The 14,060-nt window shown below is 53.8% G+C and overlaps 1 protein-coding gene across 1 annotated transcript; it reads left to right on the forward strand.

Annotated features, from left to right (window-relative positions):
• On the forward strand, positions 1-13,985 carry SPACA9 (sperm acrosome associated 9). The gene is made up of 4 exons (XM_018056046.1): positions 1-787; positions 6,552-6,727; positions 12,057-12,259; positions 12,966-13,985. The coding sequence occupies exons 2-4, from the start codon at positions 6,581-6,583 to the stop codon at positions 13,288-13,290; spliced, it is 675 nt and encodes a 224-aa protein (XP_017911535.1). The 5' UTR covers positions 1-787; positions 6,552-6,580; the 3' UTR covers positions 13,291-13,985.

Consider the following 14,060-nt stretch of genomic DNA (forward strand, 5'->3'; position numbering starts at 1 on the left):
TTGCCAGGGGCGCCACGCCGCTGCATCACCAGCACGCTTCGCTCCCGCCCCCGCCCCCGCCCCCGTCCCTGGGGCAAGGCTGGCGCCGGGTCTCCTCAGCCGCATGAAGCAAGTGCTTTCCAGCTCTGGCCTCGCCCCCCGAATCTGCGCGCCTCAGCGGGGAACCCCAGGTCTCCTCCTGCTGCGGCCTCCTGGCTCAGAGGGCCCCCTCCTGTGCTGAGACACCCTACAGTACCCCGAGGACACGTCGGCCCGGGAGAGGCGGGAGGCGGATCCTACTTCTGTTTCCGCCAAGGCGCCCCGGCCCAGGCGTTCGGTGCTGCTTGAGCCACCCCAGCTCCGCTCACTGGGCCTCAGTTTCCCTGCCTTTAAAAGAAAGACGCGGGGGTAGATGTGAGGCCGTTCAGTTCAGGCGCTCGGTCGTGTCCGACTCTTTGCGACCCCCATGGGCTGCAGCACGACAGGGCTTCCCTGTCCATCACCAACTCCCGGCGATGTGGGGCAGGGTGTTTGAAAAAGGACGGACTGGTGTGTGCCTCGACCCCCGGCCCAGCGGGCAGCTCCGGCGGCGTGGGCGGGACTGCCACGTGACCCGATTGCTGTGGCAGCGGCGGTAACAATCAGGCCCGCGGCCCCGCCCCTTCTCACCCCTGCTCTCCCACCCCACCCACCCCTCCTCACAAGCCCCGGGAAGGGCCTCCCCGCCCCTCCCGGGCCCCAGACACCTGCGGAGACTCTCCGGCTTCAGGGCGCTCCATTGAGTGAAGGCCGCTCTAGGACAACCAAGGTTAAAGCAGGCCTGGGGAGGGCCACCCAAGCCCTGATTTGGAAACTGGGGGGCGAGGGGGGTGGTGCTGGAGAATGGAAGGGGGCTGCTGCCGCTGACCCGAGACCGATGGTGTGAGACGCGATGGGGGGAAGGAGGTTCATCCCGGGTGGGGGATGGGGGGCGGGGGATGGAACGCCTGGTAGCGGCCACGGCACTGAAATGGAAGCTGTAGCTCTTGTCCAGTTGCTCTTCTCAGGAGGAGCTGCCCGTTTTTGAGCTTTACTCTCGACAAAACTATGGGGTCTGTGAACATTATGGAGAGGGAGTATAGCATAGTCAATGCAGACTGCGCAGAGTTCAAATCCTGACTCCACTCTCAACTAACGGTGCCAGCCTGCCCTGGGCCTCACTTCCCCTCCCCTATGGAGTGGGGATTATGGAAGATTCCATGAGCTAATGTATCAGAAGTATTAGTAACTGATGTGTAGTGAATGCGCAATGCATAGCTGCTACTCTTAGAGATATTATCTCACTGAATCTTTGCACCAACCCTGAGAAACAGGTACCTTTGTTCCATTTTACAGATGAGAAATTGGAGGCTCAGAATGGTGCAAAGTTGTTGGCTGAGCCATTTCCCCTCTCTGGGTCTCTTTCCTCATCAGTTGTCAATCACGGAGCATTAGAATGAATCATAAGAGCCCTTGAGGAGCTTCTAATTCAAACTCCCTCATTTTACAAATGAATAAACTGAGGCTCTTGAGAAATCTGCATGCAGGTCAGGAAGCAACAGTTAGAACTGGACATGGAACAACAGACTGGTTCCAAATAGGAAAAGGAGTATGTCAAGGCTGTATATTGTCACCCTGTTTATGTAACTTCTATGCCGAGTACATCATGAGAAGCACTGGGCTGGATGAAGCATAAGCTGGAATCAAGATTGCAGGGAGAAATATCAATAATCTCGGATATGCAGATGACACCACCCTTATGACAGAAAGTGAAGAACTAAAGAGCCTTTTGATGAAAGTGAAAGAGGAGAGAGAAGTTGGCTTTAGCTCAACATTCCAAAAACTAAGATCATGGCATCAAGAGCCTCTTGATGAAAGTGAAAGAGGAGAGAGAAGAAGTTGAGCTTTAGCTCAACATTCAGAAAACTAAGATCATGGCATCCGGTCCCATCACTTCATGGCAAATAAATGGGGAAACAGTGGCTGACTTCATTTTTTCTGGGCTCCAAAATCACTGCAGATGGCGACTGCAGCCATGATATTAAAAGATGCTTACTCCTTAGAAGGAAAGTTATGATTAACTTAGACAGCATATTAAAAAACAGAGACGTTCCTTTGCCAACAAAGATCTATCTAGTCAAGGCTATGGTTTTTCCAGTAGTCATGTATGGATGTGAGTTGGACTATAAAGAAAGCTGAGTGCCGAAGAATGGATGCTTTTGAACTGTGGTGTTGGAAAAGACTCTTGAAAGTCCCTTGGACTGCAAGATCCAACCAGTCAATTCTAAAGGAGATCAGTCCTGGGTGTTCATTGGAAGGACTGATGTTGAAGTTGAAACTCCAATACTTTGGCCACCTGATGCGAAGAGCTGACTCATTTGAAAAGACCCTGATGCTGGGAAAGATTGAGGGCAGGAGGAGAAGGGGATGACAGAGGATAACATGGTTGGATGGCATTGCCAACTCGATGGACATGAGTTTGGGTAAACTCTGGGAGTTGGTGATGAAGAGGGAAGCCTGGTATGCTGTGGTCCATGAGGTTCCAAAGAGTCGGACACGACTGAGCGACTGAACTGAGGCCCTGAAAGGGGAAAATTCTAGGCCAAGGTCACTCATAAATCCAAGGTAGAGCCAGCCTTCTAATGCATATTCACTGGAAGGACTGATGCTGAAGCTCCAATATTTTGGCCACCTGATGCGAAGAGCCAACTCACTGGAAAAGACCCTAATGCTGGGGAAGATTGAAGGCAGAGAAGGGGTGACAGAGGATTGATGGTTGGATGGTGTTATCAATTCAGTGGACGTGAGTTTGAGCAAACTCCAGGAGATAGTGAAGGACATGGAAGCCTGATATGCTGCAGTCCGTGGGGTCACAGAGTCAGACATAACTGAGCAAATGAACAACAACAACAACAAAGAGCCAGCCTGGAACTCAGTTTCCTGACTCCTAGCCAAAACCTTTCCAGCAGCCACCAGCCCAGAGACACAGCCTCCAAGGGAAAAGGGCTCTCCCCTCAGAACTGCCTCCTCAAAGCATGCACACCTTGGTAAGCTTGTCAAGTCAAATCCAACTGCAGAGACAGCTGGGGAAGAGAAGGAAGCAGCCTCCCTCTGAACAAAGAACACAACCACCAGGCCTGCAATTTGCAGTGGGGAGGTTTAGCTTGCTTCCTGGACATTTCTGAAGTGACTTGCCTTTCTCCTCATTTATTTTAAGCCCTAGGCAATTTTCATACCATGGTTTAATCTTCTTTAACAGCCTGGAAAAATACAAATCAATTAAAGCTGAAAATCTAGTGGGTAATCACTTTTTCCTTCCTCCTCCCCCAGATCGAGAAGCGCCTGCATCCCCTGCCTTTCATCTAGACTAATTTGACTGCGGTGACTCTTGTTCAAGGGACAGTCACCTTGGATAGCTTGTTACAGCTCCCTGCACGACATTCCTGGTGCGCATGTCACAAGTCAATAGGATCAAGAACCAAGTCGGTTTTGCTCTCAGGGGCTCTTGGGGCCACCAGCCGAGGTAGGGCTGTATCCCTGAAGAACTTGGCAAGCCCAGGAGGGCAGCAGAGAGCGGGGTACACTGAATTCTAGTCCTCGTTGCTTTGTGATGGGGAAACGGAACAGTCTCACACAAGTGGAAGCGAGGCATTGGGTCTGGGTAGTGTAGGCCCTTGATATCCACACCTCACCCACCCACCCACCCACCTCCAGCCTCAGTCAATCTGGTATCCGGTGTGTTTCTCTCAGTGGACCCTCACTGAGGTGAGGGCAAGAGGGGAGGTAACCAAGTAAAGATCTCAGGCTCAGTGAAATCGGGCAGAAGTGAGTGGGACATCTGGGTTTGCTCACCAGCTGCCAGACCTCAGCTCTGTTGTCTGTCCTGTGGGAATAACTGTAGTACCTCATTCAAGGGGCTGTGGCGAGCATCTGAGATGAGGCATGTCCAGGGTTTACCTAGAGCCTCACTGAGTAGCCGGCTGTTACTAGGAGGACTGGGGCGAGCCACCTGGGATCTCGGTGAAGGCTGAAGCTCGGCTCCAGTTCGGCCTCCCCTGCACCTGCCTGCCTCCTGCACGTGCCCCTCCTGCAGGCCACGTAGCCCTTCTGGCCACCCCCACCCGTCCCCCTCACTTTCTTTGCTCCTTAATCCATTCACTCACTGTCTGCCTCCCACTCCTGACGTCCCTCCAGGTTAGGAGTCTTGTCTGTTTGGCTGAACGCTGTGTGCCCAGTCCAGCACCCTGCAGGTGTCTGACCCCTGGCAGGCGCTCCAACATGAATGAATGACCGCCTTAGGTGCTCCGCACCTCCTGTGCTAGAAGCTTCCATGGATGCCCTCACAGCTCTGCCCTCACGTGGGGCCTCAGCCTCGCCCTGCCCACAGCCTTCACTCTCTGCCCAGGACCCCACAACCTCTGCTTGCGTGCCTGCCCACCCTCCTCTCCAAAGCCTGCCTTCTTTTCAGAACTTCCTCCCCGAGGAGGCCGAGCCGTCAGCAGCCCCTGCGGCTTTTTGTGTGAGGGGCACACGTCATGCTTGCTTTTACCTATCTTGATTGCTGAGTTCCTGGCACCCCCTTACCTTTTGCACCCAGGTATGTGCCTCACCCTCCTCGCCCTAGGCCAGGTCCTGGTAGGCCTGCCTCCATGGGGAGGCAACAGAAAACCACTGCAGCCAGCTTGACCGTCATTCCCGCCTGCAGGTAGGGCTGGTGGGGGGGTGGGCCTTGGCTGGCTATGACAGGTGTCCAACCATGGCCCCCGCGGCAACCCCCAACCCCACTCCCTGCCTGGCTTGGGTTAGGGTTAGCTTCAGCAGAACCAGAACCGGGAGAAAGTTGAGTGGAAGGAGGCCCCACCCAGCATGGCCCTGGGTCAGGCCTGACCCCAGTGGCACTGCGCTGTCCTGCTGGCAAACACGGGCTCTAGCTCCCAGGGCTGGCCCAGGACGGTGCTGCCAAGAGGGTCCCATGATGTCTGCAGGGCTGCTACCCTGGCTGGAGGGGCACAACGGTCGGGCCCCTTCCTGGCGCGGCCCCTTTACAGTGGCAACAGGGCTGCGTTTAGCTCCCAGCCCAGGACAGCAGCAGCTCCCCGGCCTCCTGTCCCCTGCCCTCCCCAGCTCGGGGATTCACCCCTCCTGCCGTGTTGTGGAGGCCACCTGATGGTCTGCTGTCCTCGCATCCCCGATGCCATCTCCTCACCACAGACTTCCTCATTGCCATCCTGCTGTGCTCAGGATGCTGAGGGGAGCCCAGCAGAAAGCAAGCCTCCTCCCTACCTGGGACCTGGTAGCTCGCTTGGAATGCATCCTTCCCTTCCTTGGCACCCCGCCACCCACGTTCTGGCCTCTTCCACTTGCAGCGTCTCGCTGGGGCCTTGTCTCTGTGCAGCCGAGCCTGGGCTCCACGTGTGCCGGGGCCTCACGGTGCAGGGAGAGCAGCTGTGGCACCTTTGAGGATGCTGGTGGTGAGACCTCAGGAAACCCAGGACCTAGGGTGTCTCAGGCACAAGCGTGCTGTGAGACCTGGGGCCTCAGCTTCCCCTGGAAGTTAAGGGGAGTTGACCTTCTGAGGTGCCTTCCAGCCCTAACATTCCATAAACCTGCGACCCCGGGCACTGGGCATGTGCTCAAAGTGCCAGGCCTGCCCTGGGGACTGGCAAACCTGAGCTCAGGGCTCCTGCTCCAAGCCCAGAGCCGGTAACTGCACCTCCTCAGACAAGTCGAGAGGGTCCCAGTGCCGACCTCCTCCTGCTTAGCTGGAAAACAATCCCTAGACTTTCCTACCAACTGCAGAGAGGCAAATGTTTTAAAGCAGTTGGGTCCCAGCTGATGAAATAGATTTTACACGCTGTGACCCACGGGAGGCCATGTGTATGTGTGTGATAGATACCCACAATCTGGAGAAACTGAGGCCATACTGTGTCCCAGAGTGAGTCCCAGAGTGAGTGAGTGTGTGTGAGTGTGAGTATGTGTGTGTGTGGTAGACACCCACAGTCTTCTGGAGAAACTGACGCCTGGACTGTGTCCCAGAGTGTGTGTGTGTGAGATAAACACCCACAATCTGGAGAAACTAAGGGTTGGGCTGTATCCCGGTGTGTGTGTGTGTGTGTGTGATAGACACCCACAATCTGGAGAAACTAAGGGTTGGACTGTGTCCCGGTGTGTGTGTGTGTGGGGGGGTGTGTGGGTGTGGGTGTGTGTGGGTGTGTGTGGTGTGTGTGTGTGGGTGTGGGTGTGGGGGTGTGTGTGTTAGACACCCACAATCTGGAGAAACTGAGGCCCTGTGTAAACTCTTGTCTACAGTAAAGGCAAGGAAGTCTTGTTTGCAGCAAAGACCGTGTCCCTGGAGGGTAATGGGGCTTGGGCCGGGTTTGAGTCAAGCCTGGTTGTGTCGCTGACAGCTGGCCAGGTTCTTGGGCAGGTGCACAGCCTCCCAGGGCCTCGCCTCCCTCTCTGCAACATGGGGATGAAGACTGTGTCCGCTCCCAGGGCTGTGGGAAGCTGCTCAGCGCCCTGGGACCTCAGGACTCTCCTCTTCCTCTGCACAGCTTCCTCCGTGCCCCGGTGAGCACGTAGAATGATGAATGAGGTGAAGGAGTCCCTGCGGAGCGTGGAGCAGAAGTACAAGATCTTCCAGCAGCAGCAATTCACCTTCATTGGGGCCCTGGAACACTGCAGGGAGAATGCCCACGACAAGATCCGGCCCATCTCCAGCATCGGACAGGTAGGCACTCGCGGGCAGGCGGGGCCAGGCCTTGACCCCTTGCTGGAAAAGTTGGGGAAACCAAGGCCCAGAGAGGGCCAGCGTTGTGGGTGCAGGTCAGGTCTCAGATCCTAACTGTGGAACAAGCCAGGCACTCATTCCCTCAACAACTACGTGAGAAAGTGGCTGAAAGCGGAGGCTGGAGACGCCGCCGGGCCAGGGTTTAAGTCCTGGCTTTGCCACATGCCACCTCTGTGACCTCCGGCTGGTTTCAACTAAAAATGTACAAAGAGCCGCACGTACCCCCCAGGGCTGCTGGCAGACTTCATGAGCTCATCTGCAAGCCCACACCCCCAGCATCTGGCAGCGCCCTTCATCCCAGGCCCTGGGGCTCAAAACAGGGATATGTGGTGAACAGATAGATGTACATGGTCCCAGCCACTGGATCCCCCTGGGGTTGAGAAACTGTGACCCGCCAAGCACACACTGCCAAGTCACATTTGCAAGTGATTTCATTTAACTGGAGTCTCCTCTTTGTGTGAGCTGCCGCCCAAGTTTGCCCTGCCAAACGTGGAGGCCTCAAGACTGAAGCAGCCTTCCAGGGAGCCAGGTGCCTGAGAAGCACAGCTCTAGATGGGTCTCTCTCCCACTGAAGAGATGCCACCTGCTAGGGAGTGGGGACCAGGCTCAGAACTGCTTAGGAGAAGCACACGGGGCCACAGAGAACAACCCTGGCCTGGCAGTATCCTCAAAAAAAAAAAAAAAAACCACTTTTTAATTTTTGTGAAAATTTCTTCCAGTTTAACTCGAAATTTTAAAAACCTGCAGAAAAATACCCATATAACCTTCACCCAGATACGCCAGTTTGTTTACTATTTAGCCACGTTTATGCACACCCTGCAGTAGTAGATATAATGAATGGTTTGCCTTGGAAACGAACAGAGATCATTGTGTCGTTTTTGAGATTGCATCCAAGCACTGAGAGTCCGAAATGCAGTACTTAGATGCAATCTCAAAAACGACACACTGATCTCTGTTCGTCTCCAAGGCAAACCATTCAATATCACAGTAATCCAAGTCTATGCCCCAACCAGTAACGCTGAAGAAGCTGAAGTTGAATGGTTCTATGAAGACCTACAAGACATTTTAGAACTAACACCCAAAAAAGATGTCCTTTTCAGGATAGGGGACTGGAATGCAAAAGTAGGAAGTCAAGAAACACCTGGAGTAACAGGCAAATTTGGCCTTGGAATGTGGAATGAAGCAGGGCAAAGACTAATAGAGTTTTGCCAAGAAAATGCACTGGTCATAGCAAACACCCTCTTCCAACAACACAAGAGAAGACTCTGCATATGGACATCACCAGATGGTCAACAATGAAATCAGACTGATTATATTCTTTGCAGCCAAAGATGGAGAAGCTCTATACAGTCAACCAAAACAAGACCGGGAGCTGACTGTGGCTCAGATCATGAACTCCTTATTGCCAAATTCAGACTCAAATTGAAGAAAGTAGGGAAAACCGCTAGACCATTCAGGTATGACCTAAATCAAATCCCTTATGATTCTACAGTGGAAATGAGGAATAGATTGAAGGGCCTAGATCTGATAGATGGAGTGCCTGATGAACTATGGAATGAGGTTCGTGACATTGTACAGGAGACAGGGATCAAGACCATCCCCATGGAAAAGAAATGCAAAAAAGCAAAATGGATGTCTGGGGAGGCCTTACAAATAGCTGTGAAAAGAAGAGAGGCAAAAAGCAAAGGAGAAAAGGAAAGATATAAGCATCTGAATGCAGAGTTCCAAAGAATAGCAAGAAGAGATAAGAAAGCCTTCCTCAGCAATCAATGCAAAGAAATAGAGAGAAAGAACAGAATGGGAAAGACTAGAGATCTCTTCAAGAAAATTAGAGATACCAAGGGAACATTTCATGCAAAGATGGGCTTGATAAAGGACAGAAATGGTACGGACCTAACAGAAGCAGAAGATATTAAGAAGAGGTGGCAAGAATACACAGAAGAATCGTACAAAAAGATCTTCATGACCCAGATAATCATGATGGTGTGATCACTCATCTAGAGCCAGACATCCTGGAATGTGAAGTCAAGTGGGCCTTAGAAAGCATCACAACGAACAAAGCTAGTGGAGGTGATAGAATACCAGTGGAGCTATTTCAAATTCTGAAAGATGATGCTGTGAAAGTGCTGCACTCAATATGCCAGCAAATTTGGAAGACTCAGCAGTGGCCACAGGACTGGAAAAGGTCAGTTTTCATTCCAATCCCCAAAAAAGGCAATGCCAAAGAATGCTCAAACTACCGCACAATTGCACTCATCTCACATGCTAGTAAAGTAATGCTCAAAATTCTCCAAGCCAGGCTTCAGCAATACATGAACCGTGACCTTCCAGATGTTCAAGCTGGTTTTAGAAAAGGTAGAGGAACCAGAGATCAAATTGCCAACATCCGCTGGATCATGGAAAAGGCAAGAGAGTTCCAGAAAAACATCTATTTCTGCTTCATTGACTATGCCAAAGCCTTTGACTGTGTGGATCACAATAAACTGCGGACAATTCTGAAAGAGATGGGAATACCAGACCACCTGACCTGCCTCTTGAGAAATCTGTATGCAGGTCAGGAAGCAACAGTTAGAACTGGACATGGAGCAACAGACTGGTTTCAGATAGGAAAAGGAGTACGTCAAGGCTGTATATTGTCACCCTGCTTATTTAACTTCTGTGCAGAGTGCATCATGAGAAACGCTGGGCTAGAAGCAGCACAAGCTGGAATCAAGATTGCTGGGAGAAATATCAATAACCTCAGATATGCAGATGCCATCACCCTTATGGCAGAAAGTGAAGAGGAACTAAAAAGCCTCTTGATGAAAGTGAAAGAGGAGAGTGAAAAAGTTGGCTTAAAGCTCAACATTCAGAAAACGAAGATCATGGCATTTGGTCCCATCACTTCATGGCAAATAGATGGGGAAACAGTGGCTGACTTTGTTTTGGGGGCCTCCAAAATCATTGCAGATGGTGACTGCAGCCATGAAATTAAAAGACACTTACTCCTTGGAAGAAAAGTTATGACCAACCTAGAGAGCATATTCAAAAGCAGAGACACTACTTTGCCGACTAAGGTCCGTCTAGTCAAGGCTATGGTTTTTCCAGTGGTCATATATGGATGTGAGAGTTGGATTGTGAATAAGGCTGAGTGCTGAAGAATTGACGCTTTTGAACTGTGGTGTTGGAGAAGACTCTTGAGAGTCCCTTGGACTGCAAGGAGATCCAGCCAGTCCATTCTAAAGGAGATCAGCCCTGGGATTTCTTTGGAAGGAATGATGCTAAAGCTGAAACTCCAGGTCTTTGGCCACCTCATGCGAAGAGTTGACTCATTGGAAAAGACTGATGCTGGGAGGGACTGGAGGCAGGAGAAGGGGATGACAGAGGATGAGATGGCTGGATGGCATCACGGACTCGATGGACATGAGTCTGAGTGAACTCCGGGAGTTAGTGATGGACAGGGAGGCCTGGCATGCTGCGATTCATGGGGTCGCAGAGTCGGACACGACTGAGCAACTGAACTGAACTGATGCACGCCCTCCTCCCTCTGAACTGTTTGAAAGTAAACTGGCTGCATCCTTGTCAGCCCGTCCCTCAAAGGCTCAGCCTTCCACGGGCATGGACAGGTGTTTAGTATCAGGAAGGAGCACCTGAGATGCCCCGCCTCTGCTCAGAATCGCCATCAGGGCTTTGTGACCCCAGCGTGCTCCTTCTTGCCTTTAGGTTCAAGAATGCTTTTGGTGAATAACGGCCCCACCTGTGTTGACTCTCAACCCTGCCCCTGCCCTTCCTGGCCCAGGGTATCGGAAGGTGACCGCCTGCCCTGCACCCTGCATGTAGTGTCCCCAGGTAGCCCAGTAACACCGCTCTGTTGTAGTTACGCCACAGTGCAGGCTCGTCCCTACCCTGGATACTGGGGCAGGTGTGCGTGGTGTGTAGGCAGAGACTGTGGGTGTCAAAAGCCTCTTCCCCTACACAAAGCTGTTGTCCTTGGGAAGGACCACTTGAGATCATTGGGGAAAGACATCCCCTGGTGACAAGAAGGCAGCTGGGAGCGGCAGGAAAACCTAGGTTTAGACTTACGATTTTCTGGGAGCTGGAGGAGGTGGGAAACACCCCCTTCCAGCAGATCACTGAGGGTAGGACCACATGGAATGCGTCAGTTAATCCTGCCCAGACCGGAGTCCCCTCCTCCTGTGCCCACGTGGATCTCAGACCCAGACTGACTGGATGTCCAGATGTGGGATGTCCTGAGCTGGAAAGGCCCCTAGGGTCTCCAGGGAAATGAGTTGAAATTAGATCAGCTGCATCACTGTCCTTAGCCTCTTTTGTGGCTTAAGAAAAACTTCAGTTCAGTTCAGTTCACTCAGTCGTGTCCGACTCTTTGCGACCCCATGGACTGCAGCACGCCAGGCCTCCCTGTCCATCACCAACTCCCAGAGCCTGCTCAAACTCATGTCCATCGAGTTGGTGATGAAAAACTTCCCTCCCACTAAAACACATTCACATAGAAGCTTTAGTTGTAGTATTTTTTATATTGATTTTTACTTGGCTCCATTTATTTACGTGGGTCTTAGTTGCAGCATGTGAACTTAGTTGCAGCATGTGGGTCTAGGTCCCTGACCAGGGATGGAACCCGGGCCTTCTGCACTGGGAGCAGGGTCTTAGCCACTGGACCACCAGGGAAGTCCCTGTTTTTAGTAATCAAGTTCTCCATTCTCCTGGAGTTGACTTTGTCTGTGGCATGAGGCGGAGGCTACATTTCTTTCCTCATACGGGCCACTGTTTTCCCAGCTCTACTTACTGACTTGTCCCTCCTTTCTCTGCCCCTGGAAACGTAGGACAATAAGACTGCAACAGACTCTAGTTTGCTCCGTGGACTGAGTGGCCCAGCCCAGCAATTCTCAAAGTGGGTGGGACCTCAGCATCAAGAGTCAGGGACCAGCCCCCTGTACTTCAGGTGTTGGCTCAGCTGCCTGGGTCTGGTGAGAGGTCTGGGCTCAGAGCCCTGGAGCTAGGGTGACTCAGCTTCACCACTGCAGTGGTACCTGAGCAGGTATTTCACCTCTCTGAGCCTTATATTCATCTGTAAAATGAGGACTGAAAAAGGGGACCTGGAAGGTGGCATTCGAGCGAGGGCTGAGCGAGACGGGGCCCGCGGAGCCTTCTGCATGGGGCCCAGGACACTTCACGACATTCGCAGTCTATAGGCCTGTAGACCCAGGAGGGCGGGAGGACCAGGGCGGGTGCTCGGGGGCCCTGGGCACTCACGCCCGGCGGGCCCGTGCAGGTGCAGAGCTACATGGAGCACCACTGCAGCAACTCCACAGACCGGCGCATCCTGCTCATGTTCCTGGACATCTGCTCGGAGCTCAGCAAGCTCTGCCAGCACTTCGAGGCCCTGCACGCTGGCACCCCCGTCACCAACAACCTCCTCGAGAAATGCAAGACCCTCGTGAGCCAAAGCAATGACCTGAGCAGCCTGCAAGCCAAGTAAGACCCTCCTGGTCCCGTCAGGGGTCTCCACACGTACATGTGGGAGGGGCTGAGGCGGGGATGGGAGAGGACCAGACCTGGATGAAGTGAGTCCTGGGGCTACTGTCCAGAGGTCCCCAGCTGGAAAATCCTAGGCCCCTTGGTTCACCCGAGTGACTCTGACCTGACAAATCATTTACTGAAAATGAGGGGCTCTGAGGCCGAGACCTCTGGCTGGAGGCAGCACTGGGCCAGAAGCAGGGCTCACGGAGCAGTTGTGAGCCCACAAAGAGGGACATCAGGAGCCTGATCCCACGGGCGTTAGCTACTGGGTTCCCTCATTCTGAGCCCTGGGGGATCAATCCACAGCATGGAGCACCAGATTCCGGAGCAAGCTGTTTAGGTGTAAGGGTGAGCAGAGTCAAAGGGTACGCGGCGTGCCTGGGGCGATGACAGCAGGTTTCCTCAGCCCCTGTCCAGCTCTCTGCCAACCACAGGCCAAGGGATCTCTGCTCCCACCCTTCACACCGGGACCCCTGGGGGCTCTGAGGCCCCAAACCTGCTGAGCTACCACCATGCCTGGCATGGAGAGCTTGGCCTGGCGGATGCACAGCTCTAAAACCTCCCCAAGGGTTGTGCAGTGGGGGCAGCCTCAGGAAAAAACCCTGCCCGGCACACCAGTGCCCGGAGCAGGACTCACCTAGCCCTTCCCGCTGCCCTGCAGATACCCCCACGACGTGGTGAACCACCTCAGCTGTGACGAGGCCCGGAACCACTATGGAGGTGTGGTCAGTCTCATCCCCATCATCCTAGACCTGATGAAAGAGTGGGTCGCCCACTCGGAAAAGCTGCCCCGCAAAGCGCTGCAGCAAGTGAGTGAGCCCCAGGCAGCCACGCGGGCCACCGCGCACGTTCCCCAGGCCTCAGGCACCAAGCCCCAGCTTCGGAAACAAAATTGTGGGCAACTGATACAGAACGTCCCCAAACCTGGGGGGAAAGACCAAGGAAGTTCAAAACCGCCCTGGAGACCACCTGGTGGGAAGCTGTAACTCGGAGCTGGGGGGGGCCCGCCCGACCCCAGCCCTGCCCCACCCCATCGCGCTCCCTCCCATCCCATCCTGCGGGGCACCCTGTAACTAAGCCTGGTTTCCACCAGCTGATCCATCTGTACTGGTGCTCACCATCCTCGCCATTTACTAATCCCTGGGGGCCGCCCCACCGACAACCTACAAACTCTTTCCCTCTAGCGCTTTAACCTCTAACTTTCCTTCGCCTCTGAGTGTCAGGCCCTGTGCCCAGGAGGAGCACCCCCATTTACATTGCCGCTGGTGGGTTCGGGGAGGAGGGTGGGCCCCCAGAAGGGCTGGGGCGCTGACCCTCCCACCCAGGCCCAGTTACACAGCCGGAGGAGACCGCGCGGCTCCCTTCTGGCCGCGGGACAGCTGCTCCGGCCTGAGGATGCTCGATGGGGTCAGGCCTCTGGACCAAAGGGGAACAAGCCGCCCAGCCTCTCCTTTCGAGAGAGACGGGGAGAAGCCAGAAGAACTGCCAGTGTGGCTCCTGCAGGACGGTCGCCTGGTCCTCACGACCTAACTGCAGCCCAGACGCTGGGACTGTGGCGTTGGTGCTGAGCCTGCCAGAGGTGCTGTCTCACTGTTGGTTTTTCCCTTCACAGGGGGCGACTTAGCTTCTGTATTCTTGCTTCCTCGGGGGCGACAGTCAAGAATAAAAACGTGTTCTGGCACCTCTCTGCCTGGCCGGCTTTCCTGGCACTCACCCCTTAGAGAAAGTGACACTCACTCCAAGACACCAGAGGATG

The sequence above is a fragment of the Capra hircus genome, chromosome 11, assembly GCF_001704415.2.
Source record: "Capra hircus breed San Clemente chromosome 11, ASM170441v1, whole genome shotgun sequence".
NCBI lineage: Eukaryota > Metazoa > Chordata > Mammalia > Artiodactyla > Bovidae > Capra > Capra hircus.